This window comes from Lynx canadensis, chromosome A1 (genome assembly GCF_007474595.2).
Source record: "Lynx canadensis isolate LIC74 chromosome A1, mLynCan4.pri.v2, whole genome shotgun sequence".
NCBI classification, from domain to species: domain Eukaryota; kingdom Metazoa; phylum Chordata; class Mammalia; order Carnivora; family Felidae; genus Lynx; species Lynx canadensis.
Window position 1 is genome coordinate 24,689,883 of NC_044303.2, and position 14,292 is coordinate 24,704,174.

General features: G+C 41.8%; 1 protein-coding gene and 1 long non-coding RNA gene across 3 annotated transcripts in view; one reads left to right on the plus strand and one right to left on the minus strand.

Annotated features, from left to right (window-relative positions):
- Positions 1-1,000: 1,000 nt before the first annotated feature.
- On the minus strand, positions 1,001-13,327 carry LOC115510755. 2 transcript variants are annotated; one of them, XR_003967824.1, is made up of 3 exons: positions 13,265-13,327; positions 11,820-12,012; positions 1,001-1,064 (listed from the first exon to the last, which is right to left on the minus strand). It is a non-coding gene; the product is annotated as an uncharacterized LOC115510755 (long non-coding RNA). The 2 variants fall into 2 exon arrangements; XR_003967823.1 differs by having other exon boundaries at positions 1,002-1,064; positions 11,749-12,012.
- Positions 13,328-13,449: 122 nt separating this feature from the next.
- CPB2 (carboxypeptidase B2) overlaps positions 13,450-14,292 on the plus strand; it is a 51,029-nt gene continuing 50,186 nt past the window's right edge. Inside the window, exon 1 of the mRNA XM_030310949.1 lies at positions 13,450-13,735. Coding sequence (XP_030166809.1) covers positions 13,662-13,735 — 74 coding nt within the window. The 5' untranslated portion in view covers positions 13,450-13,661. The remainder of the gene's footprint in view (positions 13,736-14,292) is intronic.

The window sequence follows — 14,292 nt, forward strand, 5'->3', positions numbered from 1 at the left end:
CACGCGTCTCTTGATCTCAGGGTCGTGAGTTCGAGCCCCACACTAGGCATGGAGCCTACGTAAAAAAAACAAAAAAACAAACAAAAAAACAAGCATATCGATCCAACAAGGAGATAATGTGCGTACACGTGCACACACAAAATGTAATAAAAGGCATAATGTGATAAACCCTATAACAAATTTGTAAATAAGGTATGGGAGCTCAGGGGAAAATTAATTCTGAATGAAGGGTTGCCAAAACTGGGAGAAGAGCTGTCCTCCAATGAATGGGAAGGCAAGAACCATGCTTTATACATGTCAAAATTCCCTGCAGAACCAAGCATTTTTCCAGACTTTTAGTAAGAGCTCAGTAGCGCTCTCAAAATTGATTCATATTAAACAAAAGTGTTTCCTGACCATGAGAGACGCCAAACAGAGAAGGTCACTGGGGGGAAAATGATAAAGCCGACATGCATACTCAGGTTTCAGAACGGAAGGTGTTCCTGTGTGTGTGTGTGGAAATTATGAGAGGCTGTCTGATGCAATGTGATGGACTAGATGTACTTTTAAAGTCTCAGCCGGAGTGATTTTATCCACCTACACACACGCACACAGTCTACTAGTCTGTTCCCAGAAGCAAAGCTGCGGTCTTGATTGTAAAAGCTGCATGGGTTCAGCCCACCGTAGACCAGCCCATCTCGGACGGGTGCTTCCCGCACAAGACACATTTCCGTGTGCTCCCAGCATCCCTGGATGGCTCCCGTTCCAACCTGCTGCCCAAGTTACCGCACCTGTTGTCAACACAGCGTTTGCTGAGATGTAATGGACTTTTGTCCTCCGGCTACCCAGTGTACCGATACACGTGGATTAAATGCTGGCAGGACTCTTGGTGAACTTGACCAGACGTCACTGCCAGCCTCCAGAAACCAGAGGTGATGCTCATGGCAAGTTAGCGTTGACTGATCTTCTTGTGAAATCTAGTTCCTTTGATAGTTTCCTAATAAAATTCCAGTAATCAAGGCAGCTGCCGAAGACAACGCTTTACTCAGGGTCCTGTCTCGCCATTTCTGATTTACCAAATGAGTCTGTGCAGGAGTGACCAAAAAAAAAAAAAAAAAAAGTCAGAAAAGAAAATTGTGTAAATGTTTTCTCAGGTCCGAAGTCTACGTATATTTAATAATCCATCTGTGTCAGGCACAGAAGCATAGATAATCTAGTCAGTCCCCACTATTTCACCATTAACAATTCAGGGGCAGGGGCGCCTGCGTGGCTCAGTGGGTTAGGCGTCAGACTTCAGCTCGGGCCATGATCTCGCAGTTTGTGAGCCCCGTGTCGGGCTCTGTGCTGACAGCTCGGAGCCTACAGCCTGCTTCGGATTCTGTGTCTCCCCCTCTCTCTACCCCTCACCTGCTCACACTCTGTCTCTCAAAAATAAATAATAAAAAAAAATTCAGGGGCAGGTCAACAAAATGGCAGTAAGTTTTGTCATCTAGCATGTCAAAATTGGGGATTTCCATTTTATTGGGGGGGATTTCCATTTAAATGGGTGTTTTGGTTAATAGAGAGCTATCATATATCATTTTGGGGATAGGAAATTTTAAAGGATTAGAATGCATGCAAATAATTATAAAGCTATGTGTAATGTAGCATTAAAGTTGATAATTCAGTAGGCTTCTCTGGACTTGGCTATCCCAAGGTCCCAATGATGAGTCCTAAATATTCAAACTTTCTTGCCCGAAGGGTAGTACACAGGCCAAAGGCACCGGAAGCTGGTTAGAAATGTACAATCTCAGCCCTTGCCATAGACCTATTAAATCAGAATTTGCATTTAAATAAGATTCCCAGTTAATTCACGTGCACATTGAAGTTTGAGAAACACTGTCCGAAAAGAATAGAAGCTTTCTTGAAAGATCTACAGTTGATAAGTAGTTAATTTAATCTGCTTTCAATTAAATTATTCTTTCCCAATTACAGTAGACTTGAGAGATTAAAACAACTTTCCACTCACATTTTCCCATCATCAATAAATTTTCAAGGTAGCTAGAGTGGTTTTGCCCTTTAGTTGGATGCATGCCCCACCACCCAGCCTTGCCCTTTGCTGTTCCTCTCTCCATTGACCCCCCCCCCCTTCCCTGTGGCACCCATTCCCAGGCACAGGCCCAAGCTTTATCTCCTGGTCCTTCTGGATACCTTTAATGTGTCTCTTGGCCTGGCCTTCTCTCACTGAACGCCTAGGGCCGCCATTTAAATACATCCAACCCGGCACCATAACACTGGTCTTCCCTTCTGTTTCTTCCCCACCTACGTCAAACCTCCTGGATTTTCTCTCATGGTCTCTGGAGCAATCTCTCTATGATTTCCAGTGACGGCAAATAATGTAGTAAACCAAACTGTCCCAAGGACAGGGATCATGGCCCTCCGGAGCCTACTCTTTTCTCCCTCAAAACATGAACGTTGAAATGACTTTCTGGGGGATATAGTTTCATCAGTGTTATCTTCGCCAATTTTCTTTCTTCTTTTTTAATATTTATTTTTTGTGGGGGAGAATGCAAGCAGGGGTTGGGGGGGAAAGAGGGAGACAGAGGATCTGAAGCAGGCTTTGTACTGACAGGCTGACATCAGCAAAATGGGGCTCGAACTCATGAACTGCGAGATCATAACCTGAGCTGAAGTTGGACGCTCAACCTACTGAGCCACCCAGGTGCCCCTCTTTAGAAATTTTCTAATGGCAAAGAGAGAGAGGCAAGTACCTTCTAAGCGAGCAACTACAATGTGCAAAGGTCCAGTGGTTGTCTTTGAGGAACTGAAAGAAAGACTAGTATGGCTGGTGGGGAGTGAGACCCACCATACCACGAGAAGTAAATGGTCTAGTGAAAGGGTTAGTAGGGGTCCTCAGACATTGGGGCACTTAAGAATCCCCTGGGGAGCTTGTTAAAATACAAATTTCCCAGAACTCACAAGATTCAATGCCTATAGAGGTGATAAGTCCAGGAGCCTGCATTTTCCACAAACACCTAGGAGAGTCCGTAACTCACAGAGCACACTTGGAGAAGCTCTGTTCCAGAACAGCTGTTCTCAACCCTAACTGCACATTGAAATTATCTTGGGGGTTTTAACAAAATGCTGATGCCCTATACCCCTTCCTCCAAGATTCTGATGTAACTGATCCGATGGGGCAGCCTGGGCAGGCAAATATTTAAAAGATCCCCAAATGACTCCGATATAGAGTCAAGTTTGAGAACTACAGATCTATAGCCTGGTGTACCCTTCAAAGGCAGGACTGGGGGAAGCATGTTAGAAAGTGGGGAGACCATGGGGCGCCTGGGTGGCTCAGTCGGTTGAGCGTCCGACTTCGGCTCAGGTCACGATCTCGCGGTCCGTGAGTTCGAGCCCCGCGTCGGGCTCTGGGCTGACGGCTCAGAGCCTGGAGCCTGCTTCCGATTCTGTGTCTCCCTCTCTCTCTGCCCCTCCCCCGTTCATGCTCTGTTTCTCTCTGTCTCAAAAATAAATAAATGTTTAAAAAAAAAAATTAAAAAAAAAAAAAAAGAAAGTGGGGAGACCAATACAAGGGATGATGATTTAGAAAGGGGGAAAGAGGGGGTGGAAATTTCCCAAGACAAACCTTGCTTTGTTCACAATTTAGCCAACAAGCATTTGCCTGTCTGGGTGCCACGTTAAGCTTCTTGGTGGCACAGGTCTCAGGCTCTTGCTGGCCAAAGCAAGGATATCAGAACCCGGAAGAGAGTTCCCTGCCTTCATGCCTCAAATCCCCCTCTTCAGTGGTTTCGGAGATGGCATTATCCTTTCTCCCCTCTTGAAACACAAGGGCCCGCATACACCAAACCTTTGTGCAAATTATAAAACTGTTTCACTCTTCGTGAATAGAGAGAGAACGTATGGAAGGAAAAAACATTTACCAACTAAGTGTCTTCAAAACCTCCCAAGATTATGCAGCTTTAATGGCTGAATGGTTTTGAAAGGAAACCTTGAGCTGCACCTGAACTCATAATAAAAATAATAAATTAATTGACTCTCTTAGTGCTTACCTAACAATAAGCCTGAGCTCTGTACCCAGGTGAGACCAGCCAAGATCTCAGTGGCACTTGCCCTTATCCTCCAACCGAGGAGAAAGGCAAAGCAGACCAGTCCTCACAGGGGAAATTACCTTCTTACACAGTCTTAATAAAAACTGAGGGCTAGGGCTCTTGAAAAAGAACTTGCCATATTATTATTGCCAGCTGATCTTCCAAATTGGCTGGAGAACAAATGTATAAATTAGCTGAGTCCCAGGGGACATGCTCAATCAGCTAGGTCTCCCAGAACTAGATTTTCTTCTGGGGAGGTGACTCATCACCTAGCTCTGGGAGCATCAGAGGAAGAGGACGAGTTGTAGCAAGGTCACAATGAGCCGGAAAAGGCTCCAGGCATAGAACGTGTTGGCCCCTGCCAATGCCCTTGCTGGTTTATGTTTTTTATATAAATGGGACATTTCGAGCACTTGTTTCTGCCAGTTATTTTCAAATGTTATCCTACTGAATCCTTACAACAGCCCTCTGACAGAGGTTTTTATTAATCTCATTTTTCAAAAGGGGAAATTGCATCTCTGAGAGGCTAAGCGATTTGCCTGTGAACTAGGGGTGGAGTCCATCTGATCAAACCTTACGTTCTTTTTATTCTTCATGAAAGGTACCAAGGTCAGAAATCTCAGGGAGAGATGCAGAACAAGGAAGAAAACTTGTCTCCATTTTTTCTTCTTTCTTTCCTTCCTACCTCCCTTTCTTCTGTTCTTCTTTTTCTTCAGAAAAATAAATCCAACTTTTAAGTGTCAAGTTTGAGACATTTTGGCTGTAAACAATCATGTAATAACCACCACAGTCAAAATATAGAATCTTTCTACCACTCCAAAAAAATTCTCCTGTACCTCTTTGCAGGTTAATTTCTTCCCCACCAGCCCCAGTCCCTGGCAACAACCAACCTATTTTCTGTCTCTATAGTTTTGCCTTGTATAGTGTATCATATAGTTGGGATCATACAATATAAATCTTGTAGTATTTGCCAGTTTTAGTTGGCATGCTTTTGAGATTCATCTATCTTGTTGCATGGTCGGTAGTCTCTTCCTTTATACTGCTGAAGAGCATTTCTTTGTATGGACGTACCATAATTTGTTTATTTACTCCCCAGTTAACGGACATTTGGTTTGTATCAAAGTTTTCTTTCTTTCTTTCTTTCTTTCTTTCTTTCTTTCTTTCTTTCCTTCTTTCTTTCCTTCCATTATAAATAAAACTGCTAGAGACACCCAATGTTTTGAATATTCAGCTGTTATGAACATTCAGGTCTTTGCATAGACACTGTTTTCCTTTCACCTGGGTAAATACATAAAGCAAATGACTAGGACATATAGTAAGTATGTTTAACGTCATAAGAAATTGCCAAACTTTTGCAAAATGACTGTACCATTTTGCATTCCTGCAAGCAATGTATGAGAGTTCAAGGTAGTCCACATCTTCACTATTACTTCATATTGTTAGCCTTTTTTCATTTAGTTACTCCACAGGTGGGTAGTGATATATCATTGTGGTTTAATTTGCATTTCCTTAGTAATTAATGATGTTGAGTGTGTGATTACTGGACATTTGTATGTTTAGGAAAGTGTCTGTATAATCTGCTCACTAAAAAAATTTTTTGGTCTTATTCCTGATTTCTAAGTGTTCTTTATATATGTTGGATATAAATCCCTTACCCAGTATGTGTTTTGAAAATATTTTCTTTCAGTTCATGGCTTGTCTTTTCATTTTGTTAAAACTATCTTTTGAAGAATAAGTGCTTTTAATTTTGATGAAGTCCAGTTTTTCAAATTTTTCTTTTGTGATTTGTGTTTTTTATGCTCTATCTAAAAAATCTTTGCCTGACCCAAGTTCTTTGGGTTCAGCCATAAGAAGCCCCCGCAGGAAAACAAAGGAAAGGAGGAAAGTGAGGTCAGGATATTTTGTATTCTAGCTCCTTCCATGCAAGATGAGGAAAAATTGGTGGAGTTTCTCGATGAGAACTCACAGTTCTTGTCAGTCAGCCCTCTGCATATGGCTCTGTGTATTTCCACGTTCTTATCTTTTCAGATACTAATTACTAGTCTTGGTATACTCACTGGTCTTTTGTTATTTCCCTATACCCTGCCCACATCAGTGTAAACAATACTTTTATTAAACTCCCCACAAATTAACCAAATTGAGTGTGCCATCTTGCGATATTCACCAGGAAGTCTTCTTAGGCTCAACAAAACATTCAGAAAACACAACATTCACAAAAACCTTGACCCGCCTCATTCGGCACCATTCACTCAGAGATATATAAGATAGAAACCAAAGCTTGACACGAGGCAATGTCAGGAGTTCCTGTTGCATTTGAGTAGTTCTTCGAACAGTCAATGAAACACTCTACGCAGCTTTCCAGGCTCCCCAAATGACATTTCAGGTGTGAAGGAATGAGATTTATGTCAGGAAGGTATAAGAATCACCCTGGCTTAGAAGCCCCATGCCCCCAGTAGCCAACCTTTTGTAATCACTTTTCACAGGCACAGATTCCTGGGTCCCTGTAGAGACATGCCCAGTTACAAAAGTCACGACCTTCAGAGAAGCTTAAGGCTATGGTGTCCCAATCAGCTCATTTATGGCATTTCCTAGTCCAGAAACAACTTACCCAACAGGGGTTATTTCTATCATAAATAATATAGCCTAAAACTTAGGCTCTTTACCTTTATCAAGTTCTCAGGGGAACAGAGTGAGAAGGATAAGTGAAAGTCAAATTTTCATGCAAAAACATTCATTCCCCGCTGGATCACAGACTATATATTCTCTGTATCTCTTTTTTGTTTATTTAAATTATCACAGAAAAATGGTAGTATGCTAAAATCTTCCCTATGTTGTTATGTATTTATGCTTGAATTTCTGTCACATTTTGCTTTATGTTTTCATGGCGTTTTTTCAATTCATAAAGTTTAATGATTCTTGTATATTAATTATATCTGTTATCGATCCCAATTGATCTTTGTCCAGTTTAATGCTTTTGCATTGATTGAGCTTACTTTGTCTGATTTCAACACTACCACCTGTAAAAAATTAATAGACTATTTTCTAGAGCAGTTCTAGGTTTACAGAAAAGTCGATCAGAAAACACAGAGTTCCCACATACCTCTCCCTCACCACACAGTTTCCCTTGTTATTTACAACTTATATTAGTGTGGTACAGTTTGCTACAATTGATGAATCAGCATCAATACATTATTATTAACTAAATTCCATAGACTACATTATGGGTCACTCTTTGGTACATTCTATGGATTTTAACAAATATATGATGACATGTGTCCATCAATATTTCTTATACACGACAGTTTCACTGATCTAAAAACCCTCTGTGTTCCCCCAGTGCATCCTCTTTCCCTCCCCTCCGCCCAGTGCAACCACTGATCTTACTGCCTCCAGTTTTGCCTTTTCCAGAATGTCATATAAGTGGAATCCTACAGGAGGCAGCCTTTTTGGATTGGTTTCTTTTGCTAGCAACGTGCTTTTAAGTTTCCTCCATGTATTTCTATGGTGTGATAGCTCATTACTTTTGACTGCTCCGCGGTAGCTTTTGTTTCTGTTTTATTGATGTCTCGTTCTACATACCTTCTATTTTTAGACTTTATAGATTGTTCTACTTTAGGTGTAAACATTCTAAAAAAGTAGCAGAGCGATTACCTGCGATTACCTCCCAGAGGCAAGAGATCTGGGAGCCCTCTCCTATGTAGCTGACCGCTGAGGGCAGAGCAGGAGAACTGAGAGCAAATCATGAGGCAGTCAGACCCTGCTAAAGACGATTTGCTCCTGTTCTTAAGTAATTTGAGACTCTGGTAAATAAAATGTCATGAAAATAACAGCAAAGCCCAAACCCAGCTCAGCTGTAGCCGAGATTAACTCAATCCCTCACACTAGTGGCCTGAAGAAGAAGATACGTGACTATTCAGGACGTAAGTACTATTTACGTTAGTCCAGTCTATCCTTTTATACATAATATCTGACATTCAATAAAAAATCATAAGCACGTGAAAAAAAAAACAAGAACATGTGACCTAACTTTAAGAGATGAAATTTTTAGGAGCACCTGGGTGGCTCCGTCGGTTAAGTGCCTGACTCTTGATTTCAGCTCAGGTCATGGTCTCATGGTTGTGAGATTGAGCCCCACAGGGGGCGCCATGCTGGGCATGGAGCCTGCTTAAAATTCTCTCTTTCTCTCTCTCTCTCTCTCTTTCCCTCTCCTTATGCCCCTCCCCTGCTCTCTCTCTCTTTCTCATAAATAAATAAATAAATAAATAGCATTAAAAAAATCACTGCAAAACTTAATGGTATAGGTTCACACTTCCACAGTCAATTGACTTTTCGCAAAAACATTGACAAAGTGATTCCACAGGGAAAAGAAAGTTTTTAGTCGATGGTGTTAGAAGGACGGGGTGTCTAGAAGGCTAAACAACCTCACACTCTGCCTCATACCACACACAAAAGCTAATTCGAGATGGATCATAAAATAAAGGCCCAAACTATAAAGCCTCAAGCACAGTTCCATGACCTTGAACTCATCAAAACCTTCTTAAACAAGACACAGAACATACCAACAACCAAAGAAAAATTGATAACTTGGACTCAGCAAAATTAACAATGTCTGTTCTTCAAAAGGCACCAATAAAAAGTGGGTGAGCCACCAAGTGACAAAAAATATTCACAAAACATATATCTAGACAAAGGAGCTAGATTCAGGGTATATAAAGAACTCCTACAAGGTATGACAAAAAGAGAAACAATTGAATTTTCCAAAGTGGTCAAAAGACTCTAACAAGAGTCTTCTTCGGGAAGATATATTCATAACACTTCTACGTGACAAAGGACTGATGTCCAGAATATAAGTAACTCCTACAAATCAGAAGTAACACGAGCAGTATGATTAAAAATCAGGCAATTGGGGTGCTTGGGTGGCTCAGTCGGTTAAGCATTTGACTCTTGGTTTCAGCTCAGGTCGTGATCTCGTGGCTTTGTGGGTTTGAGCCCTGCATCGGGCTCTGTGTTCCCAGTGCCAGTGCTGCTTGGGGTTCTCTCTCTCTCTCTCTCTCTCTCCCTCTCTCTCTTTCTGCCCCTCTCCCACTGGTGCTATCTCTGTCTCTCTAAAAATTAATAAAGTAAAAAAAAATCAGGCAAAAGATCTGAACACACACACACACACACACACAGCCAAAATTCTTAACATCATCAGTCCTTATGAAATGTAAATTAACATCACAATTACTTAGCGCCACACTTTCACTAGAATGGCTGAAATAAAAAACACTGCATCAGGTAACAACAAGGATGTGGCTCAACTAGAGGCTCAACTAATAGGGTGTCCGTGGGAGCGTCCAATGGTGCAATCACCTTGGAAAAAGGCACAACAGTTGCTTATAACACGAAGTATCCCTATTACCTAGCAATTCAACTTCTAGATATTTACCCAAGAGAAATGAAAACACTTATCCACCAAAAAAGCCTTGCACAAGTATATTCGGAGTAGTTCTGTTCATAATAGCCCCAAACTGAAAACATCCCGGATGTCTATTGACAGGAGAATGGGTAAACAAATACTGTTATATTGCTCAACAATGAAAAGGAATAAATTGCTGACACACGCAGCAATGCGAAAGAGCAAAAGGAACCTGACACAAAAGAGTACAGGCTACAAGCCATAGACTGAAAGCCTGTGTCCTTCTCATCCCTCACACGTATATTGAAACCTAGTCTCCAATACGATGGTATTTACGTGGAGCCTTGGGGAGATGATTAGATCATAATGGTGGATCCCTTATGAATGGGATCACTGCACTTATAAAAGAGATCCCAGAGGGCTCTATCATTTCGTTTTCATTTTCTTCACACCATGTGAGGAGACAGCCAGAAGGCCGCCATCTATGAACCAAGAGCTGGGTTCTCACCGGCACCGAATCTTTGCCCTGGTCTTGGACTTCCCACTTTCCAGAACTGTAAGAAATAAGTGTTTGTTGTTTAAGCCATTCAGTCTATGGTATTTTTGCTACAACACCCTGAACCGGCTAGGACAGTATATGATTCCATGAAGTTCTAAAACGAGCAAAATTAACCTCTGGTGATAAAATCGGAAGAGAGGCTGCTAGAGTAGAGGGGAAACTGGGACAAATATCAAAGAACTTCTGGAATGACGGAAATGTTCTATACCTTGAGAGGGGTATGGGTTACTCAAGCGAATGTATTTTTCTTTTCTTTTTTTTTAATTTTTTTTTAACGTTTATTTATTTTTGAGACAGAGACAAACAGAGCATGAATGGGGGAAGGACAGAGAGAGAGGGAGACACAGATTCGGAAGCAGGCTCCAGGCTCCGAGCCATCAGCCCAGAGCCTGACGCGGGGCTCGAACTCAGGGACCGCGAGATCGTGACCCGAGCTGAAGTCGGAAGCTCAACCGACTGAGCCACCCAGGCGCCCCAACGTATGTATTTTTCAAGACTAATCTAACCATACACTTAAGATCTGTGTATTTCAATGTATGTACTGCAATTAAAAAAATTTTTTAACATTTATTCATTTTTGAGAGACAGAGCATGAGTGAGGGAGGGGCAGAGAGAGAGGGAGACGCAGAATCCGAAGCAGACTCCAGGCTCTGAGCTGTCAGCACGGAGCCCGACCTGGGGCTCAAACTCACAAACCACGAGGTCATGACCCGAGGTGAAGTCAGACACTTAACCAACTGAGCCACCCAGGCACCCCTGTGTACTTCAGTTTTAAAAAGATAGTGGGGCGCCTGGGTCGCGCAGTCGGTTAAGCGTCCGACTTCAGCCAGGTCACGATCTCGCGGTCCATGAGTTCGAGCCCTGCGTCAGGCTCTGGGCTGATGGCTCAGAGCCTGGAGCCTGTTTCCGATTCTGTGTCTCCCTCTCTCTCTGCCCCTCCCCTGTTCATGCTCTGTCTCTCTGTCCCCCAAAAAATAAATAAACGTTGAAAAAAAAAATTTATAAAAAAAAATAAAAAGATAGTGCCCACTGCTGCCTAGGACTGGTTCATAAGTATCTGCTGGTCTATAAGAGACAGAGGAGTAACTAAGCCAGTAACTAAGTTAAGTCATGCTGACTGATGACTGGATCTTTGAAAGCCATGATACTATCATGGTGTAGAAACGCCAAGAACCAGTTTAAAATAAGTATTCTTGGGGCGCCTGGGTGGCTCAGTCGGTTGGGCGTCTGACTTCAGCTCGGGTCATGACCTCACAGTTCATGAGTTCGAGGCCCGCGTCGGGCTCTGTGCTGACAGCTCAGAGCCTGCAGCCTGCTTCAGATTCTGTGTCTCCCTCTCTCTGCCCCTTCCCCGCTCACACTCTCTCTCTCAAAAATAAATAAACATTAAAAAAATTTTTTTTAATAAGTATTCTAGGGGCATCTGGGTGTCTCAGTCGGTTAAGTGTCTGACTTCGGCTCACGTCATGATCTCACGGTTCATGAATTCGAGCCCTGCCTCGGGCTCTGTGCTGAAAGTCAGAGCCTGGAGCCTGTTTCAGATTCTGTATCTCCCTCTCTCTACAATTGCTGAAGAAACAATAAAATGGTTTTCCCAAATTGAAGAAATGTCTAAATCCTCCGATCAAAATTACATTCCAGGTTCCAAGCTAGATAATAAAAAATAAATTCACACCTAGACAGCAGTAATGGATCTGAAAAGTATAAAAGATAAAGCTAATCCATACTTCCTTAAAAGCCATTGAGTGGAGAGAACAGATGATCTACAGAGGAACAAGACCTGACGGTAGATTCCTACCGTGCAACAGTAGATGCCAAAAGACGATGGAAGAGCTGTCGTTCTAGAACATTGCGTTCAGTTCAACTAGTCTTTGAAGGGGAGGGTAGAATGAAGTTCTTGTCAGACATACAAAGTGTAACAGACTCTACGACCAATAGATCTTCACTAAAGCAACTTTTGAAAGATTGCTTCGGCGCGAAGAAGCGTAAACCTGGAAAGGAGACATCGGATACAAATCAATAGGGACTACGGAAACCGGAAAACTTTGTCAGTCAATTCTTTTTTTCAGTAAATTTTAACCACTGACTGTTACTTTAAAGTTACTTTTTGTGTTTAAAACAAAAACAAAGTCAAAGTCCTTGGGTTAGTTTTTCCTCTCTCCCTTTCAAGTGCAGTTATGTTACTCATCAAAAACATAATTCAGTTTGGGGCTCCTGGGGGGGCTCAGTTGGTGGAGTATCTGACTTAGGCCGTCGGGCTGTCTGCTGTCAGCACAGATCCTGCTTCCCGTCTTCTGTCTGCCTCTCTCTCTGCCCCTCCCCATGCGCTTTCTCTCTCTCTCTCTGTCTCTCTCTCTCTCTCTTTCTCAAAACAAATACATTTTTTTAAATGTCTTTCCAAAACATAATTCAGTTCATGTGTTTTTGCTTGTAGTCACTTTATTTACTTGTTTGTTTCGAGTAAGTGAAAAATTAACGTGGTCCTAAAAATTCTGTAGTGTTTATGAATTCTGAACTATTCAAAAACGTTTACTCCAAGAAGTGTTCTTTCTCCCATCTCTTCTTCCCTGTTCTCACTCTTTCATCTTTTCCACTCAGTTTTCTACCCACCTGCTGTAGGTAACTATATCCTAGTGGATTTCTGGTCTATTCTACTTGTGTGTCTTTCTCTAAAATGATCAGATACACTTGCGTGTTCTTTTTTTTTTTCCTCTTTCTTACACAAAAGGCAGTTTCAGTGGAGATCACTTTTAGTCCATTAAATAAGTTTTAATAGCTTTGACTCTCAGAGAGAGACGTTTGAAATCTTCATCCTTTCCTTCTCAGAAGTCTACTGTTGGAATGTTGTTTTATTTTGCAAATTTGCCTGCCCTGACCTCAAGAAATGCATAGACCAGTGGGAATTTAGAGAGAATACCTAGGCTTTGTCCACTTACAGAGGTAAGATGTGGCCTTAAGCCAGACAAAATGTTCTAAGATACTATCTTCAGAATGACATGTGATAGCTTCAATTTAGATAATGGCTCTTCTGGTGGCCTTTCCTAAATAAATATGAATTCAAAGCAACCTGATTTTTCTTTATGGCTCAGAGAACTCTCTGGGACATAATATTCCTATTCTCTTACAGGTGGGCCCATCACCTCATATGAACAAGGAAACATCTCTTTAAATGGAGATCCTGTAATCCTCCATACAAGTTCTCCTTCTCAACCTTTGTAAGAGTCACAAATTTCAGAAACTCACCTTCTACGTCTTCATCTAAGTTGAAAATGTTGCAAAGATAGAGACAAGGGAAGATCTCTTTAGTACTCCACTGGAGACCTCCCTCAGCACGGGTTATGAGCCATTAGTCAAGACTCCAGGGTTATGGCTCTTCAACGAACCAGTACGTTTCTGCAACATTCCTACACTGTTTTTCCTGGCCTCATCATCCCTGAGGAGTTAAATATTTTCTATTTGGTCGAACTGTCATCATACTTTATTTTTTGAGGGCGGAAATAGAAGCTAAGTCAATTGATCGCAGGAATGAGAGGGACCGTGGCATTATATTTTAACCAGTGTGTAAAGAAGGCTCTTATGTAACCAGGCATCGGGGCCCATTTCTCCAGAGAATTTTGTTGTTCAGCAAATCGCTGCTGGGATGAAGCTTTATAGCTTTGGAGTTCTTGTAGCCATCTTCCTCTCGCGTGAGCTGTATGTCTTCGCTTTTCAGAGGTAACCCAATAGAATCGTCGATGGTGGGGGGCCATTTTCCTCACTTGTTTGCCCCACGTGGATTCCAGTCAGTGCACTAACCTGGGGCGCAAAATGTTAAAAGCTTGAAGGTCAGCTCTTTCAGAAACTTTCCGTGTTGCCCGACAAATAGTACCTTTCAGTGGAATAAGGATCTCACCAGATCCAGGGTCTTGTTTTCGTTTCTGGCTCTAGTTTCATTACTGAGAGAATGCTGGATGATATGTACAGTCAGTGGCTAGGGAGATTAAAGAAACAGAAGCTTTTTATAAAAATAATTATTTACACTCTAACACATCACATGATTTACATTTTTTTTTTTTGGTCTCCACGTCCAAAATATATGAACCGGATAATTTGCATTAACTGGGAATAAAACAACTATGGGTAGCTATGAATACTTTCCTCTTGTACGTGGAACATAGGAAGGAGAAGAAGGTAAAAGGTATGAAATATGAGGTTTGGGTTGAGCAAGGGTATTTACATAGGATAGGAAAGGAAGAGTCGTTGTGTTATAAAGAGCACATATAGAGGCATAT